At 41.4% G+C, this 17,762-nt stretch overlaps 1 protein-coding gene across 7 annotated transcripts in view; it reads left to right on the top strand.

Moving 5' to 3' along the window:
• Nucleotides 1-17,762, top strand: part of LOC137347708 (serine/threonine-protein kinase Nek6-like) — a 275,855-nt gene that overhangs the window by 127,721 nt on the left and 130,372 nt on the right. Inside the window, exon 1 of one of the 7 annotated variants that reach the window (XM_068012514.1) lies at nt 8,750-8,821. The exons of the other annotated variants lie outside the window; for them this stretch is intronic. Coding sequence (XP_067868615.1) covers nt 8,762-8,821 — 60 coding nt within the window. The 5' untranslated portion in view covers nt 8,750-8,761. Of the gene's footprint in view, nt 1-8,749; nt 8,822-17,762 lie in introns of those variants that run through there. 7 annotated transcript variants of the gene reach the window in all.

The raw sequence follows: 17,762 nt of genomic DNA, 5'->3' as shown, positions 1-17,762 counted from the left end.
CACAGCAATGTGGTTGACTCTTAACTGCCCTCTGAAAGAGCCCAGCAAGTGACTCAGTTCAAGGCAGATGAGGCTTCGCTTTAGCATATCATCCGAAAGACAGCTGCTCTGACAGTGCTGGACTCCCTCAGTACCGCACTGGAGTGTCAACCTACCTTATGTGCTTAAGTCTTTGGAGTGGGACTTGAAGCCACAACCATGTGACCCAGAGATGAGATTGCTACCAACTGAGCCACAGCTAACACTGAAAAAGGATTCACTTAACAGGCATATACAGTAAGATACTGTATAACGGTTTCCACTTTACCACGGTGCTAAAGCTGGAGCTGGATTTTACCAACCCCACGACATTGGGCTACATGGCAGGGGGGAAGGGGGCCGAAATATGGGTCCGGCAGCGGCCCGCCACGGAGGCCGACGCCAGGAGAGCCCGGCACGATCCTCCCGCTGGCAGGAAGGCTCCGTGGCGGCACCCCCGCCGCTGGGGGATGGGAACTGAATCTAAATATTAAATGAATTACTTGAATAAATTTAAATAATCGTTCCGGGCCCACCGCAATCTTCGGCGCGGCGGCGGCCATCACTCCCGTGCCTTCAATTCTCCATCCAGGGAAGGTCAGTGTGACACTGATGGGGAGGGTGGTGGAGTTGAGATTTTCAGTGCGAGGGGTGGGGATGGGGTCAAATAAATATAATGGGTGTAGGGGATGGTGGGAAGGGGTTAACTTTAAACTTTGTGCAGTCTGGAAGGGGAGGGGATGGTCAGATTTAAAAGTTAAGTGTTTTGGGGGGGATGGGCAAATACTTAATGTAATTGTTATTGGGGGGTGGGAAAGGGGCATTAGAAATTGATTTGATAAATTTTGGGGGGGTATATCTTTAAAAATTTTTAAATGGCCCCAGCACCTGCGCACAGGCAGCTGACACCATTGCCAATGACGGACAGCCTGTCCCCTCCACGTGATTGAGGGGGGGCGGGCTGCCCTGACTATCTAAATAAGCTGTCGTGTGGGAGATTGCGGCGACTCTTTGGCGTGCGACCCGCCATTTTTTGAGCTTGCCGCCGATCCCTTAAAATCCAGCCCCTGGTGTGTAAACAGGGATTCAGCCAATCAATCTCATTTTGAATTGCATTAATGTCGCAGCTATGGGTTACACACCTGAATGGCAGATCTCAGACTGTAGTGACCAGGGTCAAAGTTGTAGGTTGAGGCAACATTTGCTACTGAAAGCATGGTACAAGAGTTTTACTAATGAATTATCAAGCTGATAGGAATAATGGCAAATTAAAACTCTTGTTTTGATGATATATTTGTTTCCCTGTACTGAATCAGTCAGTTACAAGACATCACAAAGTCAAAACAATTTAAAGTGATTTCAACATCAGGAAATAAAAATGAGGATGGAAGAATCAGTGCAAACCAGCTCTTCAAACCCAGAACAAAGTTGGGAAATGTTTGACTTGGTAGAATGTAAAGTTGGTCTTAGTTGAGTGGACTACAATGTTTGCAGCAAACATAAGTTTACAATTTTCAGTTTAATATATATCTGTTCATGGTATCTTCTAGTGATATCTTGTAGCTGTAAAAATAGAGAAAATATACTCTGAAATCCGTATTTGTATCATGTAGTGCTTTACTTTGTAAATCTGCTCTGGAGCTCTAAGAAGTTTCTCTTATCTCATTTACCTGTTGGAGCACAAAAATAATCGAACAACTTTTAGTTGACAGATCAAGAAGATCACTCCACCCCATACCCACCTTTTTAGCTTATCACGGACTGGCAGCAACACCCAACTCTCCTCTAAAAACATTAGCATCTCAGCATACATTGATGTCAAAGAAACAACAAAACACATTCATCATCACCATGGATACTACAACTACAATCCTCTTTCATAAATACACATTAGTGTCATGAAATTACTCTGTTAAAACCAAAATAAATTCTATTACACTATCTATCCCACATTTAACCAGTAATGCATGTATGTATAGGAAATAGACTATAGCACCATAAACTGTGTTGTTGCCTTTAAATCACTTGTGATAATACCTTATCATTCACCCAAGGCTGTAGCTTGTTGTGAATTATGAATCACCCATCCTTGTAAAATAAATCCATTGATGTTATCAGGCAAGCCCCCCACCTGCCAAGACTGAGGCACACATTACTTTGCCACATGAACATTCAAACTTAAAATTGTGGCTGGGAAGAAAAGAGGGCCTATCACAAGGAATTGCCAGGCCCCTGATTGGAAAGACATGTTCATGCTAGCAGACAGTGTTGGAACAAGGGACCCAGTCCTTGCTTCCCCAATACACAGAAGAAGTGGTCAGACCTGTTAAGTCACATGACTGGCTGGCTGTTGGTTTTTTGAATTTGAACTGGCCACAGAATATTGAACTCAGAAAGCTGATTGCTCCTGGACTGAGAACACCTCTCCTGTCTGCTCGCATCTCATTCTCACCAGCTTCGGAAACCATTGATGACACGTGAACTCAAAGAGAGAAAAGTCTACGTGAACAAGGTTTAAGAAGAATACTGGGCCCCAACGAAAAGTAAGAGCTGTCTACAATCAAAGACTCTACGGTGAGCTGGAAACACAGAAATAGTAACAAGAAACCCCCTTCAGAGACTGCCTCAAATCTCTCTATTTTTCTTCTGCTCTTTTCTGTCCCTATTTGCATGTGTGTATCGCGTGTGCATGCAAGCATGGGTGTGTCATTTATCCGTAGGTGTTAACCAAATTAGAGTTTACGTTTTAATAAATTTCACTTTTCTTCTTTAAACCTAAGAAAATCTGGTTGTGCTAATTTCTTTGCCTTATGATTGGAAAGCACTGAACAAGGATTCACCAAGGGGGAGCTCAAAACACTGTGTGTTTAAAATTAAACCCTGTTACAATAAGACCAGGTGAAGACAGTGAAAGACCCCTAGACACCTTTCTCACCTGGCCATAACAATGTACTGTTACTGATTTGATATGCTCTCATTATTTAGAGAATGTGGAAATAAAAGTTAAAAGTGTTGTTACCACCAAGGTGGGAGGAGTGCACTGTTTTTCCAGTTCCACTTCTCCACAGGTCACAACATATATTTAAATGTTTACCCAGTTACTGATATGCTCAATCATATGCTCCACTCTTTATCCTAGAGTAAAATACACCAACAAGGTTTCTTTAGTAAACAACAAAATCATCAGTTTATAATAAAACAAAACTTATGCAGTAACGAAGTAAAGCATTAACACAGATTGAAATATGAAAGTTCACTTTTTACCTTAGTCCCTTGCACGCACACACACACGCCGGTTAACTGAAAAATAGAGATTTTATCTGCAGAGCTCTTTACAAAAAAAAGCAAAAAAAAAATACTTTGGCCAAATACTTGTTAATTCTTGAAGAAAATGGCTTGAGATATGTTGTGTCCCAAAACAGCATACAGGCTGGCATCCAAATACATGTAGATGGGTCACTGGGATCTTTTCTGAAGCAGTTTTTTTCAGGCAGCGTCGAGAATTAATCTGGCAAGCTTTCCAGGTGCTTCTCAGGAGAAACAGGGCATTTCACAGAGATAAGAGGAAAGAGGCAAGCTGGGTGTTCCTCTCTTGGGAGGTTGATCTCCAACTACTTTCAAACACAGTCCGCACCACAACTGAACCAAAACAATATCTCAGAAGCAAAACCAAACAGCAAGTCAGAACTTCCTGACCCTCATAAATCGTGACATGTCACCTCTCTGTAAACATCTCCCCTAAGTCACCAAGGTTTCTGTTGTTTATCGAGCTTAAGGCATGTGACTTTCAGTAAAGGTTGTTTTCAAACAAGACCTCAAATGTCCTTCCAGCGACCTCTTTTGAAAAACAAAGTCCAACATCTATTTCAGTTCTCCAATGAATCCATCTCCACAATTCTAACACACGAATCCTCAAAAAATATTTTTTAAAAAGTACCTTCATAACAGTGTGAACCTACTCAATTGACTGATTTGTTATAATTTACAGTATTATTCATTGTGCAGAGTCTGTACAAAATGTGCGTAATCTCAAGATTACAAAAAAAGGATCAAATGGCTACAAGTGCATTGATGCTTTACACATCCTGCTTAGTGCCTTTAACATCCAGATGCTTCACAGATAAGTTTAAGGAAATGATTACCATGGCAGGAAAGCAGAGTTTAGAGAGGTGACTGAAAACTCAGTCAATGAAATTGTTATTGAGAAGGTTTTTAAAGGTGGAGCTGTGTGCTTTAATTCAGGCTGACTGTACCTGCATTAACTGAGGATATCACTTAACATTTTCCAACTGTCGGATCCAGCTTTCCAACAAACTGATAAATCTTATTTATTCTTTTCATGCTTTTGGTGGATTGTTGTGCTAATGACGGATGAAGGATGTTAACATCAGGCAGTAAAACACTGCCACCTTTGCTAAATTTATCACCATCCAGTGTCCAGTATAGTCCAACCAGTAAAGTTCTCTCTGCTCTGAACAACTATGTAAACATTCCTATTTCTCACCAAAGGCCGTCTTCATGAATAAAATGAATTAAAGTTATAGAAAAATATGGTCACTTTTGTACTATGGACTTTATAGCCACTAGACAACTTGATGAAACACCCATGTTTACAGGAATCCTTTCAGATAGCAGAAAGAGGGAGGGGGAAATTACATCCTATTAATCTGGATTGGAATAAAACCCAGATCCCAGCGGTGAAAGGGCAGTACCGCACCACTCAACTCCCAATCTGTTTTAAAAGTATAGCTAATAATTACTGTATTGTTGCAGATTCATGGAAACCCAGAGAAATGGACCCCAAATAACTAAAGTTTTAATATAGGTCTTTTAATGCATTTCTTGGAAAAATAATGAAAATGCAAACTAATGTGTGCCCTTAGGGGAGGGAAAGGGTGAATCTGATGGCTTTAATGGGTTTTCAGCCTGAGAACCGGCCAGAAAATACAAAATAAAGTTTTACAAAATATCCCACAGCGCTGATAAAGCTGGGAATACCAATTAAACTGAAAATCAGTTTCAACGCTGGAGCAGCACCCTGTAATTTCTGCAGAAATTGTCATGCTGGGCTGTCTAACTCTAGTGTATCCATAAATTTATGGCTTTACTGTGTTTTTGCCACAAGACTTTTTAAACTCAATTGAACCTGCCGACTCATCTGCTTGTTATATTTCCAACCATTGTTTCTTTCAACTGGCGCAGTGCTTGTTATGCTCTTTTCTGCTGGCACATAGGGATTTTTAAGCTGGCATTGTACCAGTCTGTGAACTCGGCCACGTTCCATTTGCAATTCAGAACATAAACATTCCAAACGATTTGAGAGAAATAGTTCTTTGTATGCAGACTGGAAGGAAAAAAAGAATGAGAAAAGAAAGAAAATTAATTGAAGGACTCGTATTTTTGTATACAGTCCAGGTTCAGCTTTTCAAATTCTGCTTAAGTGTGAAGTTTACTTTATTTCTTACTACATGTTCGTGAAGTGCAGTGTGTTATTAGTTGATGTGTTTGGGACTTATCTCCCAATCTGTCCATGCTCAAGCGTTGATTTTCACTATTCCTTTAGTTATAAAAGGGCCAGTGTGTGACATCACATTTTACTGGTGTGGTATGGTTCCATGGCAGCAGCCACAAGATAACTTTTTTTCAGTTTAAATAAGAGTCTTGGGATACAAAGTGGAAGGCCCAATAAATTATTTTTTCTGCCATCCAAATCTATTTCACAGTCACAGAGAATGTTGGTTTGCAGGTAAGGAGAATAAGTTTAGAAGAACAAAACTTTTTTTTTATTCAGCAAAAGGAAAATTGCTTTTAGCATTCAGCTATTTCCGAGCTGCGTGCATTGCATTTTTCACAGTCAACAAGTTACAGTTACTAGTCCCTTGGCTTTCAATGAAAGAACCCCGTTCAGGTCCTAGGAGCCTTATATAATGGGTTTCTGTTAGAGGGAAATAATCCCCATCTTGGAGAAAGTTCAACGTCATCTTTGCTACAGTGAAATCACTGAAAAAGCAAAGCAATAATGTTTTAATGCAAACTTTTGTTACACAAATAAGATGATTGTGTCACATTTGTAAAGAAATGGCTTCAAATAGCTATGTCTCTGAGAGTATCCCATTTTTCAGTGGGATTGTTGACCATACACGTAATTGGCTGCATGCAATCAGACATATTCAGCAGAAAAAGTATGTCCTACATGGGTTTTTTTTGTTGGTTCAATCTTTATTCAAAAGCCAATGAAGTCATACATTACCTGTGGCTTAATTTACTTGAAATGTCAACATAAGTGCATTATTTTACAATGGAATGGATAAATCTAGCCTTTCTGAGTGCTGAGCCATTCAGGAAAATGTATGGCGTAAGCAGCAACGTCTAGACCTTAATGGCTGACCTCACAAGATGTGAGATCTGTTAAACTCTCAGTCCATCTGTTTATGTTCAAGGAAATGACTGGAACATGACCAATGAATCCAGGCATAAATCAGATCTCTGGTTGCTCTGATTGTTCAGTTTCAGTTCTGACAAAGGGTCTGAACTCCTGTTAACTCCTTGTGCACTGATTTTTTTTTTATTGTTTTGAAGTACTGTGCTGGATCAGTATCTTGCTGTGAATTTTACTTGCTATCATTGCTTGGCCCATAAATAAATCTGATCAAATACTTTTAGCCTGCAAATGTTGGTCTTACGACTGTTAATTTCCACCTTTTTGAGGGATCAAGAGAATGTGATGAACATCTAGTTTGTTGTCTAGTAATTAGAAGTTAATTGTTAACCTGTCATGCTAACAAACACATGCCCCAAGTTTTCAGTTCAGAGGAGACAAGCTCTTCTTAAAAAACTGGCTTTCAGCCATGAACACCATACAACAGTGTTCTGGGAAAAGCATGTGCAGTAACTAAAGGTCCCATTTAACAATGGAAGCAGGGATCCATGTGACATCCTGAGAAAGTCAATTCAATTGTCTGACTGAAAGCACGTTCTATGAAAAGTTGAGCAGCTCAGTATCCTAGTCCTCCATGTTTTTCATGTTTTCTGATCGCAACGTGTTAAAAATGTAGACGGTGGGCTGTTCTTAGTTTGAATAGAACATCTGTAAAGTGATCTATGCCGCATCTCCCATTCGTTTTAGATTATGTAATTTGAGGAACAATATTTGCATTTGCTTCCCGTTGGCCCACTAGTGTGTGTGAACTGCTCAGAAGTGTCATCATTTGGAAGTACTCGTCCTCCTGGCTGACCTGAAATGATTAGCATATTGTGCATTGCCTCAGATATCCTGCTGCAGCCTACAAGTCAACAACATTGCTGGGGTTCCAATTTTTTCCTTTTACTTCATGAGGAATTCCAGAGCTTAAAGATGTCAACATGGAATTCTTTAAAAATGTTGGTTATCAAAGGGATAACTTATCTAACATCTTTTTTGGAGGTTTGGGAAAATAAACTACTTTTTTATGTAAACATAGTCCTAAGTACAATACCCAACTTTGAATTGCAGGATTCTACATTTGTATACCTGGGTATATTTGTGGCTGTTTCATGCAGCTTTCATTTAGTCATTTACGGCACAGAAGGAAGCCATTTGGCCCATCGAGTCCGTGCCAGCTCTCCACAGAGCTATCCAGTCAGTCCCACTCCCCAGCCCGATCCCCATAGCCCTACAAGTCTATTTCTTTCAGGTGGCCATCCACTTGAAGTCATTGATCTTCTCCGCTCCCACCACCCTTGTGGGCAGGCAGTAGAATCACAGCAGGAAGGTTTTATTCAATATAAACAGCAATGGAAATAAATCAAGGCTTATAGGAATCTCATGACAGATGGACAGAAATGTGGTAATCTCGCTGAGCCCCTTATGGTCCACGACCCCAATATAGAAACTGACAGCTGTGTTACGTCAAAGTAGATGATTAAACATACCTCACTCGGGGATTTCTGAGATAGTTGATGAGGTGCTGTATATATCATTATCACTGCACGAAACCATCACTTCTTTAACTAGAAGTATGCGTATGCGGGAGAGTGATCGTCCATCCCCTTCCAGCATTGGACCCTTTGGCACAGGATGGCCCCACGGCTACTCACCACCTCTGCCATCTCCAGCCAGGCTGAATTGTTCAAGCAGGAGAGCCTCTTCTTACCATTGCTGGTGAAAAGGACCTCCCGCCTTGCCCGCACAGCCTGGAGGAGAGTGAGCAGGGAGGCTTCGGTGACCTGTGGGTCACCCTAGAGCACCCCTCTGCCATCCTCGACTTTTGGTGTGATCCTTAAATGTGACTGCACTGTGTAACTGCTCTAACTTCTGGCTGCAAGGTTTGTTTTGCACATGTTTGGTAACCAATGCAGGACTAGTGAGGAAATCTGTGCTGTTGACATGGTTTTTCAACTATTACACATCGACGCATGTTCACGAACACTTTGCTTCTGCAGCATATTTATTGGTGTAATATTTCTAGTTGGCAATGCAGCTAGAGTATGAACATATTTTCCTGTTTTTTTAACAAAGATTGTTTAATTGCATGTACATGTATTTTCACATAACAGTTGGCAGAGAAATGAATACAGATTGCAAATGCATATTAATCTGCGGCTTTTCACAGTCAGATGATTAGAAGCCCATAGTATGCAAATATTCTTCAATTATGGTTTTATTTTTGTTGTGTATTTGCCTTTTGTGGTACATTTAAGTCTCACATCCTGGAATGTGCAAAATTAAGATTATTCACCCAGGTGCGCACGACTACAAGAAGCAATGTTACACTTGAGTGGAAGAAGAGGATCGCAACTTCACAGGACACTGGGACACAGCAGGGTAAGTATGTGGCAGCAAAGCGGAAAGTGCTGGGGAAATTGAGCAGGTCAGGCAGCGTCGGTGGAGAGAGAAACCGAGTTAACTTTCAGGTATGTGAACTTGGTCACTTTCTGCTTTGCTGCCAGAGTGACAGCAGCTCCATTCTTCAACAGTGAGGTAAGTATTTTATTGACAACTGTCAGGAAGGAGGTGCTGGGGCGCGTTACATTGGGCCCCAGCACCCGCTACACAGCCGTCAAAAGGTTCCTCAGTGCATCGGATGTCACAACTCTCCCCAAGTAATATTGGGGGCGGGGGGGCCGGCTTGGCGGCCGCCTCTGAATGCAGGCACCCTGCTGAGTCTAAAAGGCGCCGCCGTGGAGCACGGTGCCCAAATACTGTTCAGCCCGATGTTTTCCCTGGCTGGGGGGTCTAGAACCACGGGACACAGTCCCAGAATAAGAGGTAGGCCATTTAGGACTGAGATGATAAGAGATGATTCACCACCCTCTTCGCTCGGCGGGTGGTGAATCTTTGGAATTCTCCACCCCAGAGGGCTGTGGAGGCTGAGTCATTGAGTATGTTCAAGACAGAGATCGATAGATTTCTAGATATTAAAGATATCAAGGGATATGGAGATAATGCGGGAAAATGGCACTGAGGTCGAAGATCAGCCATGATCTAGTTGAATGGCGGAGCAGGCTCGAGGGGCCGAATGGCCTACTCCTGCTCCTGTTTCCTATGTTTCTATGTTCTGTCATGCCCTGACCCTCACATGCCGCATTCCTGCCCTGTGTTAAAGTTGGTGCTACATGGACATGAGCTATTAGTAATTTGTCCTGTGAGACCTCACTAAAAAGCAGCCACTCACAAAGGATAAGGTAAAAATCTCTCAGCATGCACATCGCTTACATGTTTGTAAGTAACTATTTATAAAATTCTTTGAAAAACTGTCGTCTGAACAAATGCCACACTGGCTGTATGCATTTTGTTAGATGTCCTATTTAGGAGCCTGTGGTCTCCAGTAAGTCCACACTAGTGTGTCAGCTATCCAATATAGGTTCTGAGAAAATTATATAAATCTATTCCAGTGATCGTTTTAGGAGTCTATTGGGAGGCTAAACATCTTAGTGTGCTGTTCATAATTCTGGGATTGGCATTATTTAGGCACATTCACGTGCTGTTCCTAATTGTGCCACTGTTTTTGTTCTGTATATAATTTCCCAGTCCACTGCAGCAAACAACAATTTGTACTTCTATATGACCGTTTTTGTAGTAAAAGGCAGTTGATAGGAATGCTACAAAACAAAAAATTGACACCGAAATACATAACCAGATATAGGACAGATGACCAAAAGTTTGGTCAAAGAGGTAGATTTTTAAGAGTGTCTTAAAAGAGGAGAGAAAGGAAGAGAGGTAAAAAGGTGTAGGGAGGGAATTCCAGAGCTTAGAGCCTAGGCAACTGAAGGCACAATTGCTAATCGTGGAGCAATTAAAATCAAGAACAATTATGAGGCCAGAATTGGAAGTGTGCAGAGATCTTGGTGGGTAGTAGGGCTGAGAAAGAGAAAAATAGGCACAGATGAGCTGGAAAGAAGAAGGAACAATAAGGAACAGTAGACAAAGAAATAGGAAAACGAAACAAAGAAAAATAATGCAAACTTAGAAGAAGAAAAGAAACATGTAAAAAGAAAATGCAGACCTGCAAAGCAGGCCTCACTATGGATTGGCACGAAGGCCTCTTGTTTACGCTGTAATTGCTAACAGTTCTTAAGTGTATCCCGCCAAAACCTGCAGGGAGTTGCAGTCTTTACACATTTTTCTTTTAGCAGTGCATAGCATTTTGCACCAAACTAACAGTTTTTTTTTTAAAAAGTTAACTTTATTCAGAGGACCTTGATGAATTTCAAATGATTATTTTCCCTGTACTCGGGTTAATGTTACAATGTTCAGCCTTAGAAATTAACAAATAAAAATGAGATTTTATACCTGATAGAACATAAAAGACTTGAGACATACAGGCCTAGAATTTCGATGATACCACGCTTGTTTTTCAGGCACAAAACGGGTCCCTAAAGCATCCAATCTAGCGGGCAGGGCGTGGATCGTTGGAAGTGCTCTGCCTACCATGTTGATGAAGCCAGAAAAAGTAGTGTCCAGGGCCTGCACCTGAAACACATGTTAGGCCCCTTCAAATGTAAATAAGAGGGCTACTCCCTGTTTGAGCACCCCTTTGTAAAATTAAGTTGCTCTTAATGCAGCCGGCTGTGGTCTCCAGGCTGCCTAACCAACAGTCTTAAAGGGACCACTGCCAAAAAGGTGAGTTTTTTAATTGCAGGTATGTCAAAGAATGTTGCCAGACCCCTCTCCATCACCTCCCTCTCCCAATCACCCCACTTATCTCTCGATCATCCCCTCTCCATCACCTCCCTCTCCTGATCGCTGCCTATTGTTATCACCCCACTTCCTCTCGATCACCCCCCTCTCCATCACCTCCCTGTCCCGATAGCCCCCCTCTCTCTTGATTGCCCCCCACTTCTAATCACTCCACTCCTCTCTCAATCTTCCTCTCCCAATCACTCCTTTCTTCTTCCTGGAACTACCTGAGAGACCCTGCTAACAACACAGTACCCTGAAATCCCAAACACCCAGTGGGTATTTACAGCTTGTTCATCTCATGTAACTGAGGTCTGAGGCGCAATATCACTTGGGCTTTGACTGACCTGTTCCGGCACTGAGATTGTTCTCCGGGCCCCTGACTGGTTGACGACAGGCAATTCCTCGGCCACTTTGCTCTAATGGTTAAATTGGTTTAATTGGTTAAATTGGATATCCAACACAACTTGAAAAATCCACGAGAAAACCCAAACTCCCTCTTACTGATTTCTCTGTTGACAGTTGCTCAGTAGAATTCAGCTCTTTCATTCAAGATGCAGCTTGTCCTTCTGGGTGTTAGAAGCATCAGGATTGCACACACTGCTGTAGAGGTGATCAAAATGAACTTGCTGGGCCACTAAATTCCTGAGCATATGTACCATGTACAATAAATACTTTTGGTGCTTATGATGTGTTGGCATCTTCTGCACTGAGGATTTTGATGGTCATTTTTCATATTCAGACCCTAGTTCCCCAATACTTTAATGCTGCATATTATCTGGTTGATTGGCTTTTCAATTTATTTATTGTGCTAGTATAATTAGGAATCTTTGTCTGCAGAACCTCCCTGACTAAATAATCTCAGTAACCAAATCCTTGTTCTGGGATATGTGCTACAAGTTTCAACCTCTCCTCTTCAGTGTGAGTAATTTTTTTTTTGACTAGCCAGTGCTCCTCCATGCTGACCTTTCGGTGATCTGAGATCTGAACTCAGGCCCTTGGAGGTAAAGCATCATTTCCAGTCACTACAGCATCTTGTCTTCCAAAACCTGTGATTTGAGCAAACCAGCTTCACGTTACGCCTCTGGGGACAATATTAATTAGAAATTAAATACTTACAATTGTATGCTTGCTTGAACGAAAATTCTATTAAAAAGAAGTTATAATCGGCCTTAAGTGGGGAATAATGTTTAGTAATAAATGTACACATGTTAAATACCACGAGTAATCTGATAATGGGCCACAGTGAAGGTGGGTCGGACTAATGAAATGAGGCATTTTGTTGTTATTTCAATGCCTGACCTGAGCCTGAGCTTTGGAGGTAATGGTATTATCTCGCCCTTTGATAGCTATATTACTTTAATTAGGCCTGATGGGCTGTGATGGAGAATGCAAATCTAGGTCATTGCATATGTAAATGTGCAGCTGTGGTCTTGCTGAATGCCAGAACACATCAGACAGTGTGTCTCAGCGTCACCAAGCATTAATTCCAACATGGCAGGCAGACATGACTTCAAATTTGAGCACGAAACACGCCCCCTAAGTGCCTCTAGTTAGTGCCAGAAAGAGTGATTGGAATGGTAAATAATCTCCAGATCTAGCTATGCAGAATTATACTAAAATGAGAAATAAGTAAGTGAGTAGCATTTCATCTCTTAATTACCAATGCTCCGACAGTAAACTGTCCTTTACTTTGAAACTGTTTCTTCTTGATAACCTTGTGTTCAACCCTTCCAGTGACAACTGGATCCATGTTAAACTGATCTTGGAGGTATTTAAGTGAGATCCTAGATATCTGAGCTATTGTAGTCTAAGAAAATGAATTGGCATTTAAAAAAATATTACTTTTAAAAACAAGGTAGAGTATTGATGTCATAGCCTATGAACAATGGCCCCAAATTTCCTTGGGACCTGAACCTTAAAGGGGAGGTGGAGGTAAGTGGCTCAGACACACTAGCTCTTAACCCAGAAAAGCAGGTAGCAAGAATTGCCCCAGGGCCTGGGGCAAGTGGAACTTCCATCTGCTGTAAACATGGCTTCCTACAACATAGAGGACGGGGCTAGTGAGTATATCGGCTTTCCCCTGCTGGAATTCCTTAGGCCCCAGCCTTCATCCTGCCCAGTGATCTGGACACTTGGAAGAAGCTAGCATTGAAGTCACTTTAGGGAAGAAAGTCGGGCCTGACAGTGGTCTTCAATCTCAGGTCCTGACCTGGAGACCCTACAATTGACTCTGCATTTTTTAACATCACACCCTAATACAATGCAGCCCGATGACTGTAAAAGACTTTAAGCAGCCAGCCATGTGCTGCACCCTCTGCTTCACAAACACACCCCCACCACCACCCCAGGCACCCAAACAACCAAAATTGCATGGGCACCCATCAAAGATATTTAAGCAACATAACCCACTCCAGATCCTGGATACTGCAGCTTGGGCCAGGAAGAGAAGAAAGATTTGCATTTATATAGCACGTTTCACAACCACCAAAGTGCTTTGCAGCCAATGAAGTACTTTTGAATTATAGTTGCTTTTGTAATGTAGGAAACACGGGAGACAATTTACGCACAGCAAGCTCCCACAAACAGCAATGTCGTAAAGGGTAGTTAATCTGATTTTGTGATGTTGATTGAGGGATAAATATTGGCCAGGACACCGAGGATAACTCCCCTGCTCTTCCTCGATCGAAATAGTGCCATAGGATCTTTTATGTCCAACCGAGAAAGCAGATGGGGCCTCGGTTTAACCTCAAATGAAAGACGGCACCGCTGACTGCACTGGAAGAGAGTTAGCAACACCTGCTTAGTCACACAGTCACATCTTCACAGATGCAACTGGTCTAAGAACTCTTGGTGCCTGGTAGCAGGCAGCAAGCAATGTGCAATAGTGTAGCCTTCCTTCTCACCAGGATTAATCATGCATTCATTATATTCAGTGAAAGAATAACTATTATCAACAATGATTGTTGTGGTGTATTTTTGACATGATGACTAATTTCATTTGTGTATTGATCAGACAGGTGGCAGCTTTCAGCTGTAATCTATAAAAATATAAGAAAGAACAACAATACATTGTGAGGCCTTTCACGTTGTAGATTATTGCAGCTGAAATTAAAAACATGACTGAACAGGTATTCCAAGGCTGTAGCACAACCTCAGGGTGTGAAAGTAGTACTGATTGATTCACATTATCGTATGATGCAGCAAAGTACAGTATTGCGAGCTCAGAGCCAAATCGAAACGCAAAATCCATCTGACATTGGGCGTTTCTGAACTTCTCCAATTCAGTTTCAGCATAATTTTAGGCATGTGGGTGTTAATTTTGTCACTGATCCATGTGTTGTGCGCTTAACATATTGCGAGTAAATTCTACATTTTAAAAAATGAATAACCCCAGAAGAAAATCTTGTAAAGTATTTGGCACTCGGAAACTCTACTCCAATAAATAAGCACACAAACATGCAATACTGTCAATGTTCCAAGTGGTAATGATTTAACTTTTAGTTGCCTGAGACTGAAGTTGAACTATTTCTTTCACATTTCAAGAGTAAATCAGTGCAAGTCGAACCATTTGTAATGTTCACTGGGATTTGATTATGAAACATGTCCTTTCAGTAACACCAATAAAATACAATGATATCAAAGGACCAATGACCTCTCTTCAAACTGTTTTACCTCCATAGATGTGCTTCATAGTGATTTTCATATCAAAAACACAAGAGAGATGTACCATGAAAAATATTCATGCTGTGGGCTGACCAATAATTTGTCACTCAGTTATGTGCTTAAGCCACTCGTATTTATGCTGCCCTGAGCTGAAATGTAATAGAAATAAAGATATAAACTGTTACATTACACAGCAGCTAAAGGCTGTGGGATACAAAACCAATAGAATGTTATTGTAATGGTCAGCCTGTGATTTATAAATGTCAATCTTCTGAAATTATCATCAGTCGAAATCCAACAATGTTTCATTTAGATAGTAGGAGCCAATTCTGTTTGTGGGATCAACCTATTTTATAGTCCACAAGAGGTTTCAGAATCACAGGAGTCTGCTTTTAAAGTGATAGAATGGTTATTTCATTTATTACTTGAACCACATCACAGCCAGGAGACAAAACTGCTGAGGTTTGCAATTCTCATGTGTACAGTAAAATATATTACTGTAACAAGAACTGTCATGCTTATTGTGTGAATTATAATTGTAATTAACACAATCCACTCCAATAACTACCATTGTTTATGGAGTGTATCAAAAATTACTTCTGTTTGAGGTTTCCAATTGATAAAATTTTCACAAACATATTTTCTCACTGCAACTACCAAGGCTTGTAATGTTTCTAAGCACCAAGTCATCTGTGAGCTCCCATTGACTTATACATACTACCCCCAATGGAACCGGAATGGGCCATAATGAATTGCAACCCTCACACCCAGGGCAGGCAAATTTTTTAGCCCACAGTCTCTAATGGTTGGCAGAAAATTGATCAATCTTATCACATGTGTGATTGCTTGTTCTAAATGGTGTTTGACTGTTACCTGCACTGACATGTGGTGATAATATTATTAGTTTTAGTTTGTAATGGACCTTTTCCCAACTCATGGCTGTGAACATGTACAATCATTCTGAGCACCTTGTGAATACCAATGAAGCTATTTTAGGTCTCGGAAGTAAGGTTTTTTTTTAAATTCCATATGCTAGCACACTGGATCAGTCTCCATAGAATTTTGTTTGTCTCTCTACTCCATTAAAAATAAATAAATGAGACATCCTTTGACATTTGCCTCTGTGTAAAATGAGCCATCACATCAATTTTCACTCAGAATCTGAATTCTGAAACATGCTAGGATTTCTCATTTGAGGTCCTGTGGGAGAGTGTGTGCCAGTTCCATCATCAACTGTTTAGAACCAAATGGTGAGGAGCAGTTTTCCATCTTCACGCTTCTAGTGAGGAGCTTTGCCCCTGAATGTGCATATCAAAAAAATTGGGTGTGCGCATCCATGGTGAAGCTCCTCATACATCATATAATTTCCCAGATCAGTATGTTGAGGAACCAACCAGGGAACATGCTACTTTGGATTTAGTATTGTTTAATGAGATAATAATAACCTTGGAGTAAAGTGGCCTGTCAGGAAGAGTACACATAATATGATAAAATTTTATGTTGAGTTTGAATGTGATTTAGTTAAGTCTAAAACTAGAGTCTTAAATCTTAATAAAGCAAACTACGTAGGTATAAGGGGTTGGCTAAGGTAGATTGGGAAACTATGTTAAAAGACATGGCAGCAGTCAAGCAATGGCTAGCATTTAAAGAATCAATACATAATGGGGCGGCACAGTGGCGCAGTGGTTAGCACCGCAGCCTCACAGCTCCAGCGACCCGGGTTCAGTGTGGAGTTTGCAAGTTCTCCCTGTGTCTGCGTGGGTTTCCTCCGGGTGCTCCGGTTTCCTCCCACGTGCCAAAGACTTGCAGGTTGATAGGTTAATTGGCCATTATAAATTGCCCCTAGTATAGGTAGGTGGTAGGGAAATCTAGGGACAGGTGGGGATGTGGTAGGAATATGGGATTAGTCTGGGATTAGTATAAATGGGTGGCTGATGGTCGGCACAGACTCGGTGGGCCGAAGGGCCTGTTTCAGTGCTGTATCTCTAAACTAAACTAAACTAAAACATCAGAAAATGACCCCTAGAGAATCTACTTAAGATGACGGGACCAGTCTTCCTGGTGTTATTGGCCTTTGTGTGCCAGTTCACTGCACCTTTTGCAATGGCAACACATTTCCAACAAACGAATAGACAAGGAACCTATTATTTAAATGGTAACAATATGCATGTGATACAATGGTGTGAACATGACATTTTCTGACCTTTACACCTTCACCTTTGAAGCAATCTGCATGCAGATTGCTTCAAATAACTCATATAAATGGCTGCCTCGCGTTGCTAGATTCTGAGCAATATGTGGAAGAAGGTTCAATAGACCAAAGAGGATTAATTCAAAAGGGTTTTAAGCCATTTCTAGTCCGTTTTGCTGATGCTTGGAATCTCACGAGAGTCTGTGCCAATTATTTTCTTTTAACTTACCCAGCACCATTACAAGCCACTTCCCAATAGGGATTCCCCTATCTGGAAGAAGGAGAGGCCCATCAAAGGGATTCCAGTCAAATGGGACTGCATAAGAGAGACTCTGTGCTCATCTACGGGCATATACATATCTGCAGATAGAGGTGAACATACCTCACATTGGTAGATAATCAGTGCACGTGGAGGCTGCAACTCTGAAGGTAGACCTGATAATTCAGATCTTAGTGACCCCAATCAGCACTTGCCATGCCTTATGTAATACCGCATGATGTACGCGTGTCAAGGTGATCATAAGCCAGCAATTCGTGTTTGGCCACACTTGCAAAATGTTACCAACCATATTTACAACCATCTGACAATGACTGTGGAAATGGTCTTCTTAGGTTCTGGATCAGCAGAAAGCCCCGATACAGAACTGTTTCATCTGCTGTATGTACACTTGTTGCTAATAGGCATCACAGGGCTGGCACAGCTGATGGCCTCCTCCCAGACATGTGGAG

Source organism: Heterodontus francisci, chromosome 32 (genome assembly GCF_036365525.1).
Source record: "Heterodontus francisci isolate sHetFra1 chromosome 32, sHetFra1.hap1, whole genome shotgun sequence".
Taxonomy (NCBI): Eukaryota; Metazoa; Chordata; class Chondrichthyes; order Heterodontiformes; family Heterodontidae; genus Heterodontus; species Heterodontus francisci.
The sequence above is the reverse complement of the archived record's forward strand: the minus strand, read 5'-3'. Positions and strand labels throughout refer to the sequence as shown.